Genomic DNA, 21,620 nt, shown 5'->3' with positions numbered 1-21,620 from the left:
AATTAAAACATTTTGCATTCATGTAGATTTAAAAGCACAAATTCCCTGATAGCACATGTACATCTGTAAGATGTTTGCTAAATCTCTGTAGATCTGGAAAACGTCTGCTGTGTAAAAACATCTGATAAATGTTTTAGAAAATGCAGTTTTACATACATCCTAAATCGTGCACATCTTACAGACATGTTCATAATGTCTGGTGGGAAACATCTCCGAGACATATTACGGACACTCATAAAAATACATTTTCCAGATGTAAACACATGCATCAAATAGACGTTTCCAAGATGTATGTGTGGTATCAGGGTTCCCATTGTGGATGAATGTCTTGGGCAGTTTCATTTTTATTTCCTTATTTCCTGAGAAACATTCGTCTGTATACGAGACAAAGCCACAGGTCATTGTGATGCAAAAACTGTGACTAAAAAAAGACTAAAATTACTGTCAATGTCATAATTTCTTTAATAAAAAACGATAAATATATTCAGATCAACACTATATTCATGAATATCTTTTGACCCGCACCAGCGTTTGTCAATGTAATATGAAAATATGATTAAATATTAATATTCATTTTGTTCAAATCTTTGTCAAGTTGAAATCTCCATTCCCTTAATCACACGATATACTGTATGTACAAGCTGTACGTATGTGTGGTTTTGCACAATCATTTTATAACATAGCAATGTATGTTACCATTTTCATTAAACGTTTTCATTAAACAATGTCAGCTCTAAAACGTTTTTGTTGACAAGTGTGAACTTGCTAAGCCTCGTACATAAATAGAAAGCGTAAAGTTTCTCTGTTGTGTATTTTTATCCGTCAGCCTTTACAAAACCAGATCATAAAACACCAGAGGAAGATCAGTGTTAAAAAAAGACTGCACAGTTGAAAGCATAAGCCAGTAAATACAGCACCCGATGGCATAGAATGCAATATAAACTGTTACAAGATTAATTTCAAGCTTAATTGAAACAAAGCATTGGGTTTTATAAGTTCAGTTTCCAGTTGTTAACTTTCCTTTTTAAGACTTACTGAGCTGGAAAGGAAAGCTGCTTGTTAAGTGCCGGGGGTGGTTGAGGAGGAGGGGCTTTGGGTCTTCTGCCTTGGGGTTTCTTTTGTGGTCCAGCCTCAGGCAACATGGGCAGTTGAGTTTGGGCGATTTCGGGCTTGACTGAAGGCAGCGGTTGCATCTCAGAGACTCTGGGCAGAGGAACGGGGACAACTCTTTGCTGGTTTGATGGGAAAGCTCCCGTCTGGTTCACAGGAGGACCTTTACTGGGGTTTTGTGGCTTTTGCTGAACGAAGGACCTCCTTGCTGTAATAAAAAATAGGGACGTAAAATGTAGCTTTCCTTGAGAAAGCTTTGAAAAATCTATAAACAGCAACATACGTTTGTAAGGAGTTGTGATCTTCAACACAGGCTCCTTAGACGGAGCTGGAGGCTCCTGAGTGCCCTCTGATTGGGTGGAGCTCTGTGTCCTGACGTGGCATTGGTTGTTGGGCGGGGCGTGTACTGGAGTGTACCGGGGGAGCGGAGAAGGGTTGTAATTTTGCGCAGATATCTGAGCGACTGGATGAGAATTGTTGTTCTCCCACAAAACAGCATCACGGTTCATCTGAGAAGGTTTGACAGCTTGCGTCAACCCAAAGTCATCAGATGAGGCCGAGCTGAAATAAGATAATGATGCTATAAAAATAAGACATTCCAATTTTATGGTTTGGTTGGTAATTTGTAAACCACAGAAGAACATTCGGTACCTCTCTGTTTTTACGAGGGAAGCTCGGTTAGATGGAGAGGGGGAAGGTGGAAAGACGCTGTCTGAAAGATTCCTCTGAGATGTTGCTGGAATCATGTCTTGCAAAACTGAGCTTGAAATTGGCTCTGGGATCTGAAAATCTGCATCTGAAAAACAAATTGTACAACTGCTATTGCTGTCATGAAAACACACAGCCATTGACCAATCAGCATTGTTTCAGTACCTTCAGGGAAGAGGCTCTTGGAATACTGTATAAGAGGCTCTATGATAGTCACGACTTGCACAGAAGAGGCAGATGCCATGTCTAGCAAGGAAGTTTCTCTAAAATAGAAAAAATGTCAGAGGAGATTAGAAGCAGTTGAGTAATCCAGGTCAAATTTTTGCAGTTGAGAAAATTGTGGTTACACTGACCCTTCACAGCGGGGCCACAGTAGATTAGGCCCGAGCACTATTGCAATGTTGCTAGGTGTCATCTTATTCACTGCTTGATACTCAGACAAGTGTGACAGAAACTGCACAAGGTATCTGACAGAGAGAGAGTGAGATAAAGTTTGGGTAAATAGAGTGCCACAGGGATGACGACTATCTCTGTATTAACAAATGCGTTTAGCTGACACTAGAAGTATACTGGACACACTAGTGTATGAAAAATGGGTTCAAGTGTACTTCAAGTGGCAACTAAATACATTTTAATACAGAAATAGTATGATAAAAGCACATTTTAGTTCATATTCATGGTGTCTCAAAATAGCACAGTTGAGTGCACTTAGATGTTCTTAAGATTATTTTAAGAAGTACTAAAACATATTAAAGTATATATAAATACACACACACACATACAAAAATCTACATTTATATATTAAAGGCGCAGTTTGTAAAATCACATTCAAAACAGATGTGTTCAAAACAACGGCGTAGCTTGATGACGCTCTGAAGGAGCGTGGAATATTGGGAACTGTCGTCTTCACCTCCACCGCTAATAATCAATCAGACGTGAATGAGAAATCATGTTTATGGATGATGTAAAGTAATAAGGTTTAATAAAGGTTGCGTTTGATTACATGATTTTATTTCATTATAATGAATTAGACGCATTAGACGTAATTCATAAATTTAATTTATTACTATTAAGTCAGATGATCAAAAAACGATTACTGCTTGTTCAGTAAATATATACTTGACACTCGCGCTAAATTAAGAAAAAGACATTCAAACAATAAGACTAACCTTGTTGGTCGATATAATAATCATACGTTTTCTGTCAGCAAAGGAATCTAAACAGTTGCTCGCCTGTCTAGTAAAACGCATGCAAGATCAGCGTCTCTGTCTAGTTAAAATTTGTCGCGCAGCTCTCTCCATTTAGGAAATGTCATACCTATATTGATCCTAGTTTTATCTCTCTTGATTATACTGTATCTTCTTGTCCCAAACTCTTGTTGGGTCATTTGGTTTACCCGTGTGTCTTTGTTGACAGAACCAGCCGCAAACGGTAAAGAATAATTGTGCTCCACAACGACTGCGCAAAACAAGATAGTTGCTTGATAGATGCTACAAACTAATACTTTCACATTTGTCCACAGACTGTGTTGTCATGGTTTCTATGGCAGTAAAAGCGGAAACCGAGGGTAGCGCCAGAGACTGTGTTATTAGTGAGATGCAAGGTCTGGAGAATGCATAACGGCTTACACGAATCACGTGAGGCACCTCAGCCAATCATATAACAGCCTCTAGTCTCCTGTCCTGCATTCCGCTGAAGGTTGCAGGCTTTCAATCTAGTGTCTTTGGTAACGCAGATATGACGCCATTGACAGGAGACTACCAGACACAGCCCGTGTCACTGGTTAAAGGGGTCATATGGCGCTAATACGTGTTTTTCTGTGTTATAAGTTGCCCATGCATGTATTAGACACGTAAAATTATGGTAAGAGGCGTTACATTTCCCTCAGACGCTTGCAGTATTCGACCAATCACTACGCACTGGTTTACTGGCCAATCATAGCACACCTCGTTTTTCGGAGCGATGAGCTTTGTAAAAAATCCACGAGTTTCAGAGAGGCGGGGCAAAGAGGAGATACAAACATGCACGGTATGTGGAAAATACAGCTTTTTTGAACCTTAAATCGTGTATACACATTGCATTACATCTAAAACAAACGTTAATATTCGTCATATCACCCCTTTAAAATGGCGATTTTCTCACGATTTACAAATAGTTGGAAACATTTGAGATATTGTACGCACTCAACTGAATAAATATATAACACTGGCCAAGTGGTTTTGGGATATTTTACTGCAAAAAAGTTACAAACTGTACCTTTAAATATTTATATTTATATACAATATAAATTGTATAAAAATGTATGTACACATGTAAATATTTTTTAAATATATACATGTATGTGTGTGTATTTGATTGTTATACACAGTACATACACATATTTTATGTAAACAAAAACTTTTAATTTGCAAACGATTAGTCGCGATTAATGGTTTGACAGCCCTAGTACAATGAACATAACGTACATTTGTATGGCAAGATCAAAATGAGTAAGATATACACTATACCTGAGGTTGTTATAGTTTTCTGTGGGAAGCTTTTGCAACGTCACCCGCAGCTGATTTAGTTTTTCATCTGTCTCTTTTTCTCTAACAACAACAAAAAATGATGAAGACAATAAATATTTCAATCTCATTGTTTTACTTGTATCTCTTAAAAAGAACACACAAACTACAAACTTACGCTGCAGCCCTGAACCAGTCATTATAAAGTTCAAATGTCAAGAGCGGTTCAGGTAACTCTCTCAAATAACATTTAAAAGCCCCTGCAAACGAAACAGAACAGTTTTTTTTGTCACCTCACCACACATTGCAACCACATTCGTGTAACCTCTAATGCACTTCATGCACCAGTCCAGTTGTCCCAATTATTGTAATTTTATATTAATCTAATAAATCACAAACATGGAAAACCAAATGAATGAAATAAAGTGCCACCTGCTACTGCATGAGGGTCGGAGCGAAACTCATTTTGGTCGACCGTCCCTGCTTCCAGACAGTTCTTCAGTTTTTTCACAACAGATGCACCAGCTGCTAGCCTGAACAACCCCTAGAGGTGTGTGAGTTTTTAAGAGAGATAGCGAGAGAAATGAGTAAAATGTGAAATAAAGGCCATGCAGTTATGTGGGTGTGTAGTTGTGCGAGTGGGTGCGGATGTGCATTTGAGGTCAGCTGAGTTAAATACGTGTGTGTGGGAAGCTAAAACCTTACATGTACCTCTTCTCTGAGTCCTGTACGCAGCAGCATGCTCACGCACTCCTCAATTGGTACAGCGATCTTTTGATCACAATTCTGAAGATGTGACAGCAGAGGTTCTCCAAATACCCTTTTTTCAGATAAAGTCACTTGAGGTTCTGTGTTTAAATAAACAACAAACACTTCATTACAATGCTGCTATGGGTGTCACATTATACTAGTATTGTCAATAACCGTAATATTAAAAATCATGATTGATGATATATTGTGTTAATACTACACATACTGTATGATAATATGTATAGATGGTTTGGATGACACGCTTTGTCCTCTGCTTACCTGTGTGGCTGTGGCTCTCTTTCAACTCGGATATGTTCCTCTCCAAAAATTCATGAGAGGCCTTGTGATATTCAGCTTGTAGCTCCAGCAGCTGTCAGAAAATTTGAGAGGTTAAGATCTGTTTGTCTTGTCTTGAGATGAACGGTTTGAGGTCTGTTAGGATATGTCTGTGTGGAGGATAGAAACTCACGCGAATGAAGTAGCTGGCATACTCTTCCTCTTTAGTAGCAAAATGGTACAGGTCTGCAGAATACTGATCCTGGAAGAAAAAACTATTTTAATGTTTATTATCCTGTATATTTCATAAAAAATGAGGTTTCATGTAAAATATTATCTTATAATTTTCATAGTAAAATTAAATAAAGGTTTGTTTAGACGTCATTTTACAATACATCAATGCATACTTGCAAACCTGATAGACTTGGTGTATGGATACTATAAGAAAGCAAATTATGTTGTCATTTGGAAATCATTTGAGCCAGATTTGAACCCATGTCATCTGCATAAGCACATTGGCCCAATGTGTCAAATAATGTGCAGTTACTAGACACTACCCTAAAACTTAAAAGTCATTTCGCAATCTAGTGTTTCTACCTTTTATAAAGTAGTCTAAATCAGAAAGATGTGAAGAAGTTTCATGGTTCTGGCTTGGTAAAAACGACTGACAAAGAAGTCAATTTTGCCGTAAAATATCTCTGCAGTAACAAGGTTTATGAAAAGCTTTGTTAACCTTGATAGACTCCAGTCTTCTCCAGGCCTCCTCTACATCTTCTCTGAGACCGTCCTGTTTGGCCTGTGGACCTGTGCTGGCTTGAGATCTAAAAATAAAAGGGCACAGGTAAAAACATTTTTACAGAATTTTACTTTTTTTTTTACAGATTTTTCTCGGATAATGTCTAAAGAAACTATATTATTACGAAGGTTTACTGTTTTATTAACAGATTTCGTATGTTTTTGAAATACGGTCAAAAACTGTAAAATTACAGATAAAGACAGGAAATTTACAAGAAAAACAGGGAAAACATGCAATTTTATTATTTTTACGGTATGTTTCTGGCGCCCCCGCTGCCGGAAAATTTCTGTTTTTGTATAGGTTTTATTACACAAAATCTTTGAAATACGGTCAAAAACCATCAAATTACATAAAAATACCGCAAATTTACAAGAAAACATGGGAAAACCATGTAATTTTACACCCGAGCTGCCAGATATTTTTCCCTTTTTTTACTGGATTTTTTTACAGTGTATGTAAAACTTGTAAACAGACTGATAAACATAGAATTTGACTTGTGGTCATGTAAAACGGATAAAATTCACCTGCAGCGTGCATTATTCCAGTCTGTCGTAAGTTTAGCAAACTGTTTCTTGTTTTTCAAGATTTCTGGCAGGTCTTCCTGCATAGACAACAATGATAAAGACCATAAAAAGAGTGATTCAGTTCATATGTTCTGTTAAGTAGGAAGAAAAGCGCTACTGTACCTCACTGAGCTTATTAAGAGGCACTAAAACCTCCTTCTCCAACTTCATCTCAAAGTCAGCCAAAGTCCGTGCCAGAAAATTTTGCATGAAGCAGCACATTTCTAGAACTTTTCTGCAGGAAGGCAAAACCGGGTGTGTTCAGAAACTTGGATCTTTTTATTTACAGACCATGATGGTTGTATTTCCAAGGCAGCTGTGCTATACTGTGCCTTTATTTCTCGCTGGCATAGAGTTTTTCACCAACTAAAATAACTATAGAGTACTGGAATACTTGCCTGATAGAGGATTCCCCATCAAAATCTTTAAAGCTCTCAGCCATACTGACAGACAGCATCATGAGAGGTAACTTTTTCTGAAAAGAAAGAAAACTCTAAATGTAAAAGTCAGTTATAATAATTACAAAGTCCTACAGGTATATGGTATGTTTTTTGATACTTCCACTTCTCTGGTTTATTTTTCTTAGTTTACATGTACATTATAGATACGGAACAAGACAAGAACAATGCAACATGAACATGTCAATGCATGTTACATGAACAGAAGAGAGCTGAAAAAAGAAAGATGCAGATTTTTCTATATTTACGCTTCCTTAAAGGGATAGTTCACCATTTCATTTATTCACTCTTATGTCATTCCAAACCTGTAGGACTTTCTTTCTTCTGCAGAATACAAAAGAAGATATTTTGAAGAATGTTGATAACCAAACAACACTGGACCCCATTGACTTCCATTGACACAAAACCAGAGACATTTCTCAAAACATCTTTTTCGTGTGATTCACAGATTTGTACACGTTTTAAACCACATGAAGGTGAATAGATGATGGCAGTTTTTATTTTGGGGTGAACTATCCCTTTAAAGAAAATGTTACATTTTTGAGGAGTGAAATGAAAATTTAAGTGTATTTTGCACTTCGGAAAAGCAGCCGAAAGTCACTTCTGTTCACTACAGATCAACAACTCCAGACACACGCATACACACACAACTCAGATTCAGACAGATTTTGTGACTATCCATAATCTCTCAAGCAATTTCAGACTTGTTTTCTTGAAAATAATTGTCAACCAGTCAGTACTGGAAGAAATCCCACCTATGTTCCATGTAAAAGATTCTTCACAGCATTTCATAACATGAGTTTCATTTATCTTCTTGAATGTTACTTATTTCTCATCTATAGTGTGTGATTAATCTGCTTCAAAATCTGTGCCAACACATTTACAATTCATGATTTAATAAATCAGTTTACCATTCGTCTATCTGGGTCCAGTCCCTGTTGACTTTGCAGGCAGCCTACCAGCTTCTTATGGATGATCTGGGCAGCTTTCCTGGCAGGCTCCACACGCTGTTCCACCTTGAAGCAAACATTTAATAAACATTTAGACAAATGTATTTACAGGACACTGCATTTATGCAGGCATATAGTTTTTTTATAAAGGTAATACAGTTAAAATGATTGGTCACTCAAAAAATAGTTTTTAATCAATTACTCACCCTTATGTCATTGTAAACCTGTATGACTTAACTTCTGCAGAACACAAAAGAAGATATTTTGAAGAATGTTGGTAACCAAAGAACATTGACCCCATTGACTTCCATTGCATAGACACAAAACCACTGAGACATTTCTCAAAACATCTTTTGTGTTCCACAGAAGAAAGAGTCATATACCGGTTTTGGACAACATGAGGGTGAATAAACGGTGACAGAAATTTTGGGTGAACCATAATTTGAGGTGTTCAGGTGTAATAGTGAAAATAACTCGCCAAAACCAGATCCTCTGATAGAAGATCAGTTGCATCTTGTGACCTGCAGACCAGAACCAAGTATTAGGTTAAACATGACACACCAATAGCTCTATGCTTAAGGGGTTACATCCACAAAATTTTTTTCTCTAGATGCTCCATTCCTTTATTACATTTCTTATTTTTCCCACAGTAGAGTCACTCTCCTGAGCTTTAATGAGACATCTCTAATGAGACATCTCTTCTGAGCTTTAATGAGACCCGCAGTGTTCCTCAAACAAGTTTTTTTAACATGACACTACATTGTTTTTGACATGCATGTTATTTGTAGATTGTCAAATGAAATGAAATGACTAAATATCTTACATGTGATTTGCAGTCTTTGTATAATTTAAATGTTTATCTTCCTGAGTAAGGCCACATAAAAATATATTAAAAAGTATGGCACTCCATTCACAAACTCTCTTTACATCATGAGTGAGTCGGTGAGAAAATAGGACATTGACCATGTGGCCAAACGTGAATTAGAGATTCAGTCAAATAGACTGATACGAGTAGACGGGAAGTGGACTGTAAGCTCAAAATCATTCTACATGTACTTTGTCCTTTATCATAGCAACCCAATGCGCTTAAAAATGTTGAGAAGATAATCAAACCAAATAATCATGTAATTATGATTTGACTAAAATGCAACGTTTCTAAAAGTATCCAAGTGCCCAAAAACATTTAAAACACTTTTTGTGTCACAGCTAGCTGTTAGGAGCAAATGTGAGTCTAAATAATATTGCACAAGTTATTTGACACTCTTACAGTCCACAGCCAATATATGAATTTAAGGATGAAGGCCTTTCAGTATTTTGAATGGCACAGCTGAAATGTGTATTGTATTGTTTGACTAGATTTGTATCACATGTGGCCTAGTTGTTAGCTTCAAACATCACGTTAAGAGTTCAATGTGGTTGTCTCTCTGCCCTGCTCTGTGTTAAGAATAATAAATATCCTGTTAACCTCATATCATGTCAGTGTGGGTTGCAAAATAACATTTCGTTCTGTGCAACCTGCAGATGTGCTCTCCAGCCTACATCACGGCTTCCTCTGAGACAATTACATATTCAAGAGATGTAGAGTTGCCGACATCTCAGTAATAATATCTAAATATCTCTGAAATACCTTCTTTAAGAATATAAGACATATCAAGGCAAATGAGATCAACTAAATTAGGATAATTAGCAACTACAAATGTTTCAGGATGTCTGGCATGAACTGAAATCAGGTCAGAGTCAAAAACATATGACCTTAAATATAAAGAGAATGGGTTTTTTTTGGTTCAGTGACAGAACTTGCCCCACTGGATGTGCAAATATACAATTCAAAATGAACATCATTTTGCTATGTAACATTATAAACATTCATGAGATTTGAATGTACTGAAGCCATTTTTAACATTTCTACTAGAAAAACCTATTAAACATTAATTTATGAACTTTCAACATCAACAGTTCATACAAATTTTGTGTGCATGTTTTTATCATGAAAAACATTTGTCAATGTTCTTCTCAAGCATCTTTTGACGGCTGTATGGGCCTTTTTTAGTGTGACACGTCTCATTCCATATAGCGATAGATGTCAAATAGTGAAAAAACCTTTTTGTACGACATTGTTTTTGCAGTGAAAAGGCCAAGCTTAGCACTTCCCCTGGGTTGAAACAAATACCAGGAGAGAAACCGGTATCAGTGTACCAGTGTAATAACAGTTGAATTCAACTCAAAACAAGTCATGCAATTCATTTCACACTGACATCACAAATGCGGAGATGCAACAATAAATAAATAATAAATAAAACAGTTCAGCAACATCAACTGAATGTAAAATCAATAAAAACATTGCTACATTGCCCAGAAGGGTTTAGTAGTATGAATCTAGGAATACAATGTTTTAATATTCCTATTCATTGAAACACAAGTTGAAACATCACGTCCTGTAACGCTGTAACATACAACAACACGAACATGGTCTAAAAATCAACACATGAAAGTACTTACTTCCCCCCATTTCCAAACTGCTTTAAAATGTTAAACTGCTTGAGCATGATTGTGAAGATTCTGTCGTCTTTATGGTCCCTTTATATTAAAAAGCAGGTCAAGAAGATTGCTGTATCATTTCATGGAGATTATTGCTGTCCGAATTGAACAAACAAGCTAAGTCATTCAGACTTGTTTCAGCAACAGTTTCAAGTTGACGGCTGTTGTGCGCACACCTCATCAAGTCAGAGAAAGAGGAAGTTACCAAATGCATGAGAGGAAAGACATTTTCATATCACACTGTGAAAGTCATGCCGCTTTCTCTGGCCACAGAGACAACTGAAAAAGATTCACTTGTTATGGGTGCAGTACAGAACCTGATTTGATGCTTTAGTGGCTTATTAAACACTATCATTTAACGATAATAAAATAATAAAACAAACACTTATTGACCTTTATTGTTAACCAATTCATAAAATATTGCTACATAATGACATTTTTTATTTAAATCAAAGTTATCAATGATGAATCAGTCATTGCTTGATCACCTGAGAGGATCCCTTTCAACGTCTGTTTCTGTATGGGCCAGTATTATGTTCTGTACACTTTTTGTATATTGTGCATTTCTTGTAAAATTGTCATGTTATTTCCTTGATGGTTTTTATAACTTGTTGTGAATGCTGCTGCACCAAAGCTTATAAGTCAAATAAAAGTACCAGACCCTTACAACCGGTTGGCAATCACATGCTGTTATGCACTTTAAAATAAGTGTTCTTCATAAGTGTGTGCATTAATCAGGATGTGAGAGGTGAAAGGGGAAATCATTTTCTATCTAATAAGGTGCGTCTTCACAAAATTGCTTTGGGAAAACCGTGCGGCGAGGATAATGAACTGAAACCAACGTCTCGTGCAAACGCTCTACAAGCGGGGAAGATGGCGCCTCCTACAGGGGTCCCTAGGCAACAACCGTAAATCATTTAAATAGGTATTTCATCCTCGTGTTCAAAAACCTGTAAATGACTCTTTTCTTTGTATAACATAATATTTTGAGATACATCTCGGATGCTTTGTTTTCATACAATTAAGTCAACGGTGCTCAGTGTTGTTTGGTTACCAACATTCTTCAAAATAGCTTGTGTTCTGCAAGAAAGTCATATAGGTTTGGAAAGACACAATATTATCTAGCCACCAATACATTAAGTTTCTAGAATCCTTGTGACCATTTATTTTCTCTTGTTATAGTCCCAGCACTGTAGGATTACTGTAAGAATAGCATGGTAATGTTTACATTTCAGAATTCCAGTTAAGCAGCATTAAATGGCTATTATTGTATTCGTCTCTTAAGCATTATAAACCATAAACTGATTGTTATACACAATCGGTATGCAATTATTCCCAATGTTCCATTAGTTCTCTCAAACACTAACACTACCTTAGGGCAAAATCTACAGAATTTTAACTAGGCTGCTGGCTTCTGAGTGAAACTGTACCGCAAAGAATTGTGATTCCATAATAAGTGCAGAGGTTCCAAAACGTCACAAAATTATTTTAATTTTACGTAATTAAAGGTCAAAGAGAAAACATTAATTCATCAACTTATTTATTTGTATACAACAATTTCAAATAAACAATTCATCTGATTTGCTAATTACACCCCATGTAAATAATCGTTTCAATATTGGTGAATGCTCTACAAATGTTAAAACTGTTTGTAAATAATTGTGTTTAAGAGCTAAGGAAAATGTTGCACCATCAGCATTAATATTGCTTTCCTGAATGGTCAAGGCAAGTCAGGCTAATGCATAAAACAAAGTGAAGACACATCAGTGGGCCTGGTAATGACAAAAACAATCATCTTGGTAAAAGACAAATGTAAAACCCCTGAGTGACGGGGCGAGTACTCTTTCCTGTTATTTATAAAGAACATGCAAGAATTCAGTCAGGTGTGGTGATGCAGATAATATAATACTGGTGTATTGATACTGTGCCTTTCACTATGCATTGTTCTCTGCATTTAAAAAACATTTAAAGGAATAGTTCACCTTCCAAATTTAAATCCTGTCATTATTTACACAGCCTCTTGTCATTTCAAACCTGTGTGACTTTCTTCTGCAGAACACAAAAGAAGATATTTGATATAAAAATGTTGGTAAAATAAATCATTGGTCCCCATTGACTTGCATTGGTTTTGTGTCCATACAATTGAAAGTCAATGGGGACCGTTGGTTTTTAGTTACTAACATTTTTCAAAATATCTTCTTTTATGTTTTGCAGAAGAGAGTAAATGAAGACATTTTGAAGGGGAACTATTTCTTTAAATTTTAGGGTTGCAACCTGCAGCAATAGGTTACAACAAGCATGCCCCGATTACACAAGTAACAAACAAAAAAAAATACTATTACCATGAAGTGCAAAACAAAACGGCTGTTTTCACTGAAATAAATGAGGCCACAAAGATGGACAAAGGCATAATCTAAATGCTAAATATCTGGCTAGTGTTTCACTGTTCTGCATTAACCCATATCTTGCTGCATCAATCTCCTAATCAGAACAGAACATGGATAAGCCTACCTCACTTTTCCATTGTATCTCAATCTAATGTAATGATGATAAAATAACAGAAATGTAGAAATTAAGAATAACGTCCAGCAGCGTTAGAGTCTGAGCACAGTGAATGTGTCAGAGGAGGAATGGGGTGAGAAAAGCTGAAATATAAGATACCCAACAAGCTCCAACACCATGCATCCAGTCCTGATCACTTCCTATAAACGTCCAAATCCCCCTCTACTGCAGGAGAAATGTATGGATACCCCTGAGCTGTTTCCCCTAACCAACTAGACCCCAAACCACCCCACACCCCTTGAAATACCCTGCCCTGTGGAGTGGATGTCAGGCTAGCGTTTCGATTTTGCCTCTTGTACTTCTTTATCTGAAAAATATTAAAAACAAGTTATTCTTAATAACAATTGCCAATAGTAGTATTGCCAATGTAGTTAATGAATGGGTATGGCAAGCTATTTAAAAGTCATTTGGGGAAAATTCTTATTTATTGGCCTGACTTTTCCAAATATATTTATGTAAAAAGGTTCCATTTAGATTCCATGCTGACTTTAAATGGTAAAGCATAAGGTAATTTATTCGTATTATTTTAGAGCGATAAAACATTTCTAGCACATACACCTGCGATCATGTCACTTTTTCATCCTATAGGTTAACACTGATCCAGAAGGCTAAATACTTAAAAGCAACAACAGAACCAGTATTTTAAAAATCAACTCACCTTTCCTCAGCTCGTCTCTCTTTCGTGCCGCATCCTCTCTCTGCTTTTTGATAATGGCCAGTCTGGCAAGATCTGCCTTGGCCTGATCTGTCTTCCCCTCTAGATGTAGCTTCATGTAGCGCTCCTTAGCCTTCTGCTTTTCAATCTCCTCCCTAAACGTATATAAAAACATTTAACCAAGACAGCAAGAAAATAGAAATTCCTATTAGGTTCCCAATAATAATGCGTGCTGCGTCATATACCTTTCCCGTCGTGAGAGCTCTTTAGGCTCACTGACATCTACTTCAGCAACTTTCTTGCTCTTCTGGGTGACCCGATTTGGATTTTCGATTTCAATTAATCCCTCTACACCTTTCCTTTTTTGTGGCTTCGAGGAAAAATTCAAACATTACAATTACAAAGGAGTTAGTAAACTTACATGTTCCACTAAGCCTTTGTAGTGCCATTGGGCAATATGGGCAATTCCATGAAAGTTTTTACCAAAGGTTTTCACTGTCAGATGTCAATATTTGGTGGTTTAAATACCCATGTGAAAGACATCTCTCAAAGTTTTTGTTTGTTTGTTTTAAAACCATAGTTTAGTCCGGTAAAAGGATTATCGCATCCACAACGGTCCATATATTTTTCATAAATGGACACGAGAAAGGTAAAAAACTATTTTGTGGTCTATGATGAGCCATCCCTTCTCCATCCATAGCCATGCATTTAAGCCCCTCTTTAAAAATAGAAAACTTGTCCATAGACTGATATTTTTCGGTGTCTCGATTTTATCAACAGGGGTTTAGTGAAAATAAACAGATGATTCAATATATTGGTAATAATTACATTCTCTGAGAATTTATATTTGATGTTTTGACTGAAAATTACATTTATTACATTACATTTATTCATTTGGCAGAAGCTTTTATCCAAAGCGACTTAAACATTTGGTCAACACACTTAACAGTACATAACTTTACAAGGCCATGCTACTAGGAGGATTAAAGCTGGAGTAAACAAAGGAGATAATGAACTACAAGATATAACAAGAAAATGTTACATCAGTAATGCCGGAACTGCCCATAAACCTGTGAATGTGTTCATCCAAATAAATAAAGTCATAAACACCTGTGATGGCATCAGGGTAAGTAAATTATAAAATATTTCTTATATTTGGGCGAGCTATTCCTTTAAATAAAACCTTAGACATACCTCATCATCACTGCTGCTCTCGTCTTCAGATCCTGATGATTTTTCCCCTTCGGCTCCCTCGTTTTCCTCCTAAACCCCAGACACAAGAATCACACTTTATTAAAGGACTTTACAACAATGTAACTGACGCTCAGGAGACGGCAGTGGCACACTCACCAATTCTTTCTGAGCTCTCATCTGTCGATCAATCTCCTCGGGATTGCTAAACTGCTTCCCACGGCCCTTGTGGCCCTTTTTACCTGAGATGTTAAGTATATGATCCAAGTTATATACACATACTAAAAATTGACAGCGTAGGCGCAACTATTTAAATCAATGACTACGGCCTTTAAACGTCAGCAGAGAAACCCGTGAGATCACATGTGGCTGCATGGCGTGCTAGCACTAGTTTACACGATTCTCCCTTCATTTATTATAAGAGACTGTGGCTATTAACAAGCCCGTAAAGACTATCAAGTGCCAGAAATTGTCATTGATAACCATTATGAAAGTGATTTGGTTCGATAATAACTACAGCAGATCGTTTATAAAGGTAGAAAAGCGCCAAAGCTCACGATACTCACCTCCTCGCGGCATTGTGATAAGGCTAAAACTGGGACGGTGGAACCTCAAAGAAAAATATTAAATTTGGATCTAAAACTGGTGATATCTTAAGATAGCTAATTGCTGTATTACGACCTTCCAAACGAATGTTTTTCAATTAAAATATAAGGTAGCCTTGTCGAGTTAAATCGATCCCGTTGAGAGCACTGTTTGCCGCTTCCTTAGAGCGACGTCACAGGATCTACTGGTGATAATTGACAGCTGGTTTGACCAATCATGATTCGAAGCTGTTGTTACGACAAAGACAGTTGGCGAATAAGATGTTCTGTAACGTGCGAATGTTTTATTGCTTGTTTCATTTTTGACAACTTTTTTTTATTTATTTACAAATTAATTATAACATATCTTTCACATATACATATACATAGATTCGAATATACAGAAATAAGCCGTATTCCGTTGAGTAGAGTTTCATTCATGTTAAACACTCACAAATATAGAATAGTACTTTAAAGTCCCAGTGAAATTAAAAATTACATTGCTTTTTTTCATGAAATATTGCAGCGTTTATTGTAAATAGTTTATCAATATGGATCATTCTGCTTTTAAAGTGTGTGTGCCCTCATAATCTTCAAATTAATTATAACATATCTTTCACATATACATATACATAGATTCGAATATACAGAAATAAGCCGTATTCCGTTGAGTAGAGTTTCATTCATGTTAAACACTCACAAATATAGAATAGTACTTTAAAGTCCCAGTGAAATTAAAAATTACATTGCTTTTTTTCATGAAATATTGCAGCGTTTACTGTAAATAGTTTATCAATATGGATCAGTCTGCTTTTAAAATGTGTGTGCCCTCATAATCTTTAGTTGGATGGATTGGCCATCGGGCATACCGGGCATTTTCCCGTTGGGCCGATGTACTTTTTGGGCCGAAACAATTCGGACGGACGGATTAGAAGCGTGAATCGGGCATGTATGCATGGAACGCGAATGCAATTGCTAATCGGACATGCCAGGTCCAATTTAACGTCCTAGGCCAGCCCTGAGTACCAGTGAAATAACAAAATAAAATGCCTATTTTTTTCATGAAATATTGCAGCGTTTTTTGTAAATAGTTTAACAATGTGGGTCATTCTCTTTTTAAAATTCGTGTGCCCTCATAATTTTAGTTAAAATCTGAAAATCCTTCCTGTAATGACTATCCATCATTACATATAATGACGTATGTTAGACGGCTTGGGCGGAGCATCCGTTAACTCCTCCCCTTCAACTGTCAGTCTGCTGCCAGTGACATTAAAAAAATACAACGGCTCTTTTTATACATCCAATCAAATCGCAGAGAAAGACGAAAGCCACGCCCACTATTTTTCCTCATTAGAAATTCCATTTCCCTCGGAAATGCGTCAAAATGCGGAAGTAAAAACGACCGCAACTTCCGGTTCACGGGGCCTTCAAAACTCTCGCAATTTCTTAGGATTCATGCTGAATGTGATTGTTTTCTTCTTCAGCATGATGCATCTGAGGCGAGTCTTTGCTTTTCTTTTGTTTAATGCAGCAGAATGACGCAAGGGCAAGAAATACTCCAGCCGTGATCAGTTCACCTCCAGCCATGTAAAAAATAAGTTCATAGTTCTTGTAGGCGTCCACTAAATAACCTGTGGAAAAAGTGCATAAATAAATAATGAAAAATTAAATCACTTCACAATTGATGCATGTTGTTTTCTTCATAACTAACCAGCAGAGGGAGGTCCGATCAGCACAGCCACTGCCTCAATGAGGAGCACCAACCCAAGTGCACTTGAAAAACTGCTTGTCCCCACAATCCCCATGAGCACTTCAAATTGTAGAGCACCCACCATCCCATAGGAGAGTCCAAAAAATGCACAGAATATAACAAGCCCCTTGTAATCTGTGTTTGTGGCTGAACAAACATCTGTCAGGCCGTTGAAAAGCAAGGCAATGCTGAAGAAATATGGCATCTTGGGTCGGACCCACTTTAAACCAGCCACTACGCCACACGTGGGTCGTGCAAAGATGTCGACAAATCCTATAATAGATAACAAAAAGGCAGCATCCTGGTCAGGCACTCCTTGGTCCTTGGCATAGTTGACTAAGAGAATAGTTGGAACAAACAGGCCAAGAACAACTATAAATTTTGCCACGATATAGATAATAAGCCCTCTGTCACGTAGTACACCAAAGTCCAACAGCTTCTTTTTCCTGGGCCTTCCTTCATTATTATTTTCACTCTCTTGTCCAGCCTTCGGTGGCAGCATTTCTTTGAGCTCTTGGGAAAAGGCCTCTCCTTTGACCCTCGTTTTTATTTCTTTACGTTGCAGGGGTCTCATGACTGCTCCACAGGTGCAACAATTTAGTAGGAGACCGCCCATGATGAGAAAGCCTCCTCTCCATCCGTAGCGGTTCAGCAGAATCTGTCCTAATGGAGAAAGGGCTGACAGAAATACGGGGCTTCCTGCTGCAGCCAGTCCATTGGCCAATGGTCTGCGTTTGTCAAAATAAGACCCCAGCATTATCAGTGATGGCTGGAAGTTCAATGCTAGGCCGAGACCTTTGAAAAGACAAAAGCATTGTCTTTTACTTATTAAAATGGAAGCAACTATTATACATTTTTAAATAGCATTTTTATTAATAAACACAACTTTCATTTTTTTATAGAATGTATAGAAATAATATCATAAAAATATACAATATAGACATATTTTTATTCACCTGTGATGACACCAGCAGTCAGGTAAAGCTGGATAATGTTAGTAGTGAAAGATGCACTTATCATCCCTCCAGAGGCTAATAATCCGCCAACCAACATGACTGGACGACATCCAAATTTATTAACCATGATGCTGGAGACCGGTCCTGGATGTGAATTAAGTCGTCTACTTTTAAAGGTTTCAAGCTTTGAAAGGTTTTACACATCTGCATTCGATTTACTGTATCTTACCTGAGCCATAGAGCATGGCTAACATGATGGATGAAATCCAGGCTGTGTCACTGTATCCACAGTTAAAGTCCTTCATCAGTTCTTTAAAATAAACGCTTATAGCTTTTGGGAAAGCATAAGAGAAGCCAGTAATGACAAAACCTCCCAGCAGAACAGCCCAGCCCCAGCCACCGTCCGGAGGACTTACAGCCTCTCTATCCTCTACATTCATTCCCATAGTTGTTTATAACAATGTTAGGCCTGCAAAATGAAAGAAGTTAAATAATAACCACACTTTTTTGGAAAGAGACTGGATGTCTCTTTCCAGTCCGTTGGCCATTGGCCAATGTCTCAAAAAGTAAAGATCTGTAGGCAATTCTCTGCAGTTGAACGTGTGGTTTTCAGGTCTTTGCCACAGTACACAAAGGAAGTTGATGTGTAGGCAGAGGCAACAAATGTCAAAATGTACAATTTGCCAGGAAGTACATTTATAGGCCAAACAGCAAACTATTTTATCTATCACTCACTGTGTACTTAGTTAATGTCTAATGTTTGATATTGAACATTCTTATCAAGGTTAAGATTTTGAGAGTTTTTATTGTTCTGTATGAACTTTCACTGATGTCACATCACATTCATTTCGATTGAATTCAAGTTTATTTTTATAGCACTACAGTGTTGCATTGTTTCAAAGCAACTTTACATGAAAATGAAAACACAACAGAGGAAAACTGACCATTTAGTTTAACCATGTTCTTATGGCAAATGTCTTGCTATAATTAACATTTTTCTTATTTTCAGAAAAGATGTAGTTTTGATAAATGACTGATTTGAAAGCATACCTTTGTACAAACAGGAGTGTGGATGATGTTTGATTCCTTTAAAAAGCATCAGTTATGGCTCTTACAGTATGCACATTACTGTAATTTGATTCATAACATTCCAGTTCATGTCAACCTTTGAAGTAAGCTGGTTCATTTTGGTACATTTTAAAATCTTGTTTTGTTATTTTTGTTTGTATATTAATCTTAGGTTATGTTTGACCAGCTAGTTACATGTAAAAGCTTTTCTCTCTGACCTGGACATTTTCAAGGTGTATTTATTGTACAGCTGACACAACCACTCAGATAAATGATAATGACAAGTATAAGCTCCCATTGTCTCTCAATAATTCATGTAAAATCCTCATAGTCATTTATTTAATTTTAACACTTCAACTTGAGTACAATTTTGTTCGCGCACTCAAAACAGAAGTAAATTTCTTACCTGACCTGTTATATTCCACAGAAAAACGATTCAGGAACCTGTAAAAACTGGGCCTCCTTAGTGTCTCGTGTTATCAACCAAGCTCCATTGCGTTGTGTATTTGAATTGTTTGGGAAGATAATCTGCTAAATAAACCTTCTGGTAAACCTCCTGTACTACTAATGATCTGTAATGCCCACAAAGTCTCTTATTTATAGGAAACGCAGCAAAATATCTGGACAGCATAAGCAGAGCACTTGTTTGGTTGTTTACATGTTTTAGGTTTTAACATCAGAATAGCCATATTGTGAAATACGTTTTCCTAAAACAAGCATAATTAGGAATCATTAAAGTTGTGGGGATTTGTAGAGAAAACTAAGGGTAATACAGTAACATATGTTTTTTTTGTAGAAAAAATGTTTACAGCAAGATATTCCACGTGATTTTTGTTGCAAATAACAGCCACACTTTAAATCAGTACAGAAATTCCTCATTATGGATAAATGAAACCAGAGTTAGGCAACCTTGGGTACGTGCCTCACACTCCATATGAAAATCTTCCTAAATCTGCATGTTCATTTTTAAACCTTTGCAGCTCTTGGCTAATCTTTGTGAACCAAAGAAAGAGTGTAATTGTTTCCTGTGATTTAAATACACATTCAGCAGCACATACGCAAGGTGATTTTAGGATTGCTATGTAAGATCAGTAACTGGGGCCACGAAATTAAAGATTTGTTATAGCTGGGTATGTGAATAAAGAACTTAACAAGAGTGATATGTTCTCATAAACAAGCTGTGAGTGAGATTTAGCTACTTAAATGTAATATAAGTGATTTATAATTCAATGCAAAAAAACACAGAGACAGAAAACACCATGCATACGGTATTTAAATGAGTCATATGGTGCGAATATGTGTTTTTCTGTGTCTTTGTTGTGTTATAAGTTGCCCATGCATGTATTAGACACGTAAAATTGCAAAAATTAAAGTGTGGGAACAAAAGATGCATTCTATCTAAAAGCGAATGCTCACCCATACCTGCCTGAAACGCCTCGTGTAACCACACCCCCACAAATCTATGTCAGTTTGTGGTATGATTTGACCAAGACCACCCAAATGTATACGCAAGTAAGATGGCCGTATCCTGTCAGCACAATTGCTTTGGAACTTGATGTTCTAAATATGTTAAGAGGCGTTACACTTCCGTCACACCCTTGCAATATTCGACCAATCACTATGCGCTGGTTAACTGGCCAATCATAGCACACCTCGCTTTTCAGAGCGATGAGCTTTGTAAAAAATCTGCACATTTCAGAGAGGCGGGGCAAAGAGGAGATACAAACATGCACGGTATGTGGAAAATACAGCGTTTTTGAACCTTAAATTGTGTATACACATTGTATTACATATAAAACAAACGATAATATTCTTTTAGCGATGTCATATGACCCCTTTAAAGGTACTGTGTGTACATTTTTTGGAGGATCTGTTGACAGAAATTCTATATAATATACATGTCTTCAGAGGTGTATAAAGATCTTAAATAATGAAGTGTTGTGTTTTTATTACCTTAGAATGATCTATTTCTATATAGATACACCGCGGGTCCCCTTTCATGGAATTCGCCATGTTGTTTCTACAGTAGCCCTAAATGGACAAACTGCTCTACAGAGGGCGTTTTGTAAATATGTTATCTCCTTTGGCAAAGAAGCGAAAACGTGAAGACATCAATTCTGTGTCAGCCACCGAAGTGCTTCGAAAGGGAGGGGTAGAGTGAGCCGTTGATTGGAATTCACAATCTCACCACTAGATGCCGC

The 21,620-nt window shown here is 37.0% G+C and overlaps 3 protein-coding genes across 4 annotated transcripts; all 3 read right to left on the bottom strand.

Annotated features, from left to right (window-relative positions):
• Nucleotides 1-1,015: 1,015 nt before the first annotated feature.
• Nucleotides 1,016-10,821, bottom strand: sh3bp1 (SH3-domain binding protein 1). The gene is made up of 18 exons (XM_057359062.1): nt 10,615-10,821; nt 8,594-8,636; nt 8,077-8,181; nt 7,106-7,182; nt 6,831-6,942; nt 6,669-6,745; nt 6,082-6,169; nt 5,542-5,610; nt 5,352-5,442; nt 5,034-5,170; nt 4,755-4,866; nt 4,501-4,582; nt 4,326-4,406; nt 2,172-2,285; nt 1,984-2,081; nt 1,762-1,906; nt 1,394-1,671; nt 1,016-1,318 (listed from the first exon to the last, which is right to left on the bottom strand). The coding sequence occupies exons 1-18, from the start codon at nt 10,659-10,661 to the stop codon at nt 1,032-1,034; spliced, it is 2,043 nt and encodes a 680-aa protein (XP_057215045.1). The 5' UTR covers nt 10,662-10,821; the 3' UTR covers nt 1,016-1,031.
• A 1,342-nt stretch (nt 10,822-12,163) lies between these two features.
• pdap1a (pdgfa associated protein 1a) lies at nt 12,164-15,839 on the bottom strand. Its single transcript, XM_057359161.1, has 6 exons — nt 15,628-15,839; nt 15,221-15,303; nt 15,065-15,133; nt 14,116-14,240; nt 13,874-14,025; nt 12,164-13,522 (listed from the first exon to the last, which is right to left on the bottom strand). Exons 1-6 carry the CDS (start codon nt 15,638-15,640, stop codon nt 13,488-13,490), a joined length of 477 nt encoding a protein of 158 aa, XP_057215144.1. The 5' UTR covers nt 15,641-15,839; the 3' UTR covers nt 12,164-13,487.
• Nucleotides 15,840-15,961: 122 nt separating this feature from the next.
• slc16a8 (solute carrier family 16 member 8) lies at nt 15,962-21,595 on the bottom strand. Of its 2 annotated transcripts, none has more exons than XM_057359159.1 (5): nt 19,826-21,595; nt 18,581-18,820; nt 18,352-18,495; nt 17,357-18,190; nt 15,962-17,276 (listed from the first exon to the last, which is right to left on the bottom strand). In XM_057359159.1, exons 2-5 carry the CDS (start codon nt 18,795-18,797, stop codon nt 17,092-17,094), a joined length of 1,380 nt encoding a protein of 459 aa, XP_057215142.1. In that variant the 5' UTR covers nt 18,798-18,820; nt 19,826-21,595; the 3' UTR covers nt 15,962-17,091. The 2 variants fall into 2 exon arrangements, with proteins under 2 accessions (XP_057215142.1, XP_057215143.1); XM_057359160.1 differs by having other exon boundaries at nt 19,831-21,595.
• Between the last annotated feature and the right edge of the window lie 25 nt (nt 21,596-21,620).

This window comes from Triplophysa rosa, linkage group LG18, assembly GCF_024868665.1.
Source record: "Triplophysa rosa linkage group LG18, Trosa_1v2, whole genome shotgun sequence".
Classification (NCBI taxonomy): Eukaryota; Metazoa; Chordata; class Actinopteri; order Cypriniformes; family Nemacheilidae; genus Triplophysa; species Triplophysa rosa.
This window is presented reverse-complemented; position numbering and strand designations above follow the sequence as displayed.

Bases quoted from the DNA above. Each gene is read 5' to 3' on its own strand.
- sh3bp1 (XM_057359062.1), bottom strand. From the start codon at position 10,661: ATGCTCAAGCAGTTTAACATTTTAAAGCAGTTTGGAAATGGGGGGAA. The intron at 1,672-1,761 runs GTACCGAATGTT...ATCTTATTTCAG, and splicing joins TCCCTCGTAAAAACAGAGAG to CTCGGCCTCATCTGATGACT. The intron at 1,319-1,393 runs GTATGTTGCTGT...TTTTTATTACAG, and splicing joins GATCACAACTCCTTACAAAC to CAAGGAGGTCCTTCGTTCAG.
- pdap1a (XM_057359161.1), bottom strand. The intron at 14,026-14,115 runs GTATATGACGCA...ATATACGTTTAG, and splicing joins GAGCTCTCACGACGGGAAAG to GGAGGAGATTGAAAAGCAGA. The intron at 13,523-13,873 runs GTGAGTTGATTT...AATATTTTTCAG, and splicing joins GAGAGACGAGCTGAGGAAAG to ATAAAGAAGTACAAGAGGCA.
- slc16a8 (XM_057359159.1), bottom strand. From the start codon at position 18,797: ATGGGAATGAATGTAGAGGATAGAGAGGCTGTAAGTCCTCCGGACGGT. The intron at 18,496-18,580 runs GTAAGATACAGT...ATTCACATCCAG, and splicing joins AGCCATGCTCTATGGCTCAG to GACCGGTCTCCAGCATCATG. The intron at 17,277-17,356 runs GTTAGTTATGAA...CTTTTTCCACAG, and splicing joins GATCGGACCTCCCTCTGCTG to GTTATTTAGTGGACGCCTAC.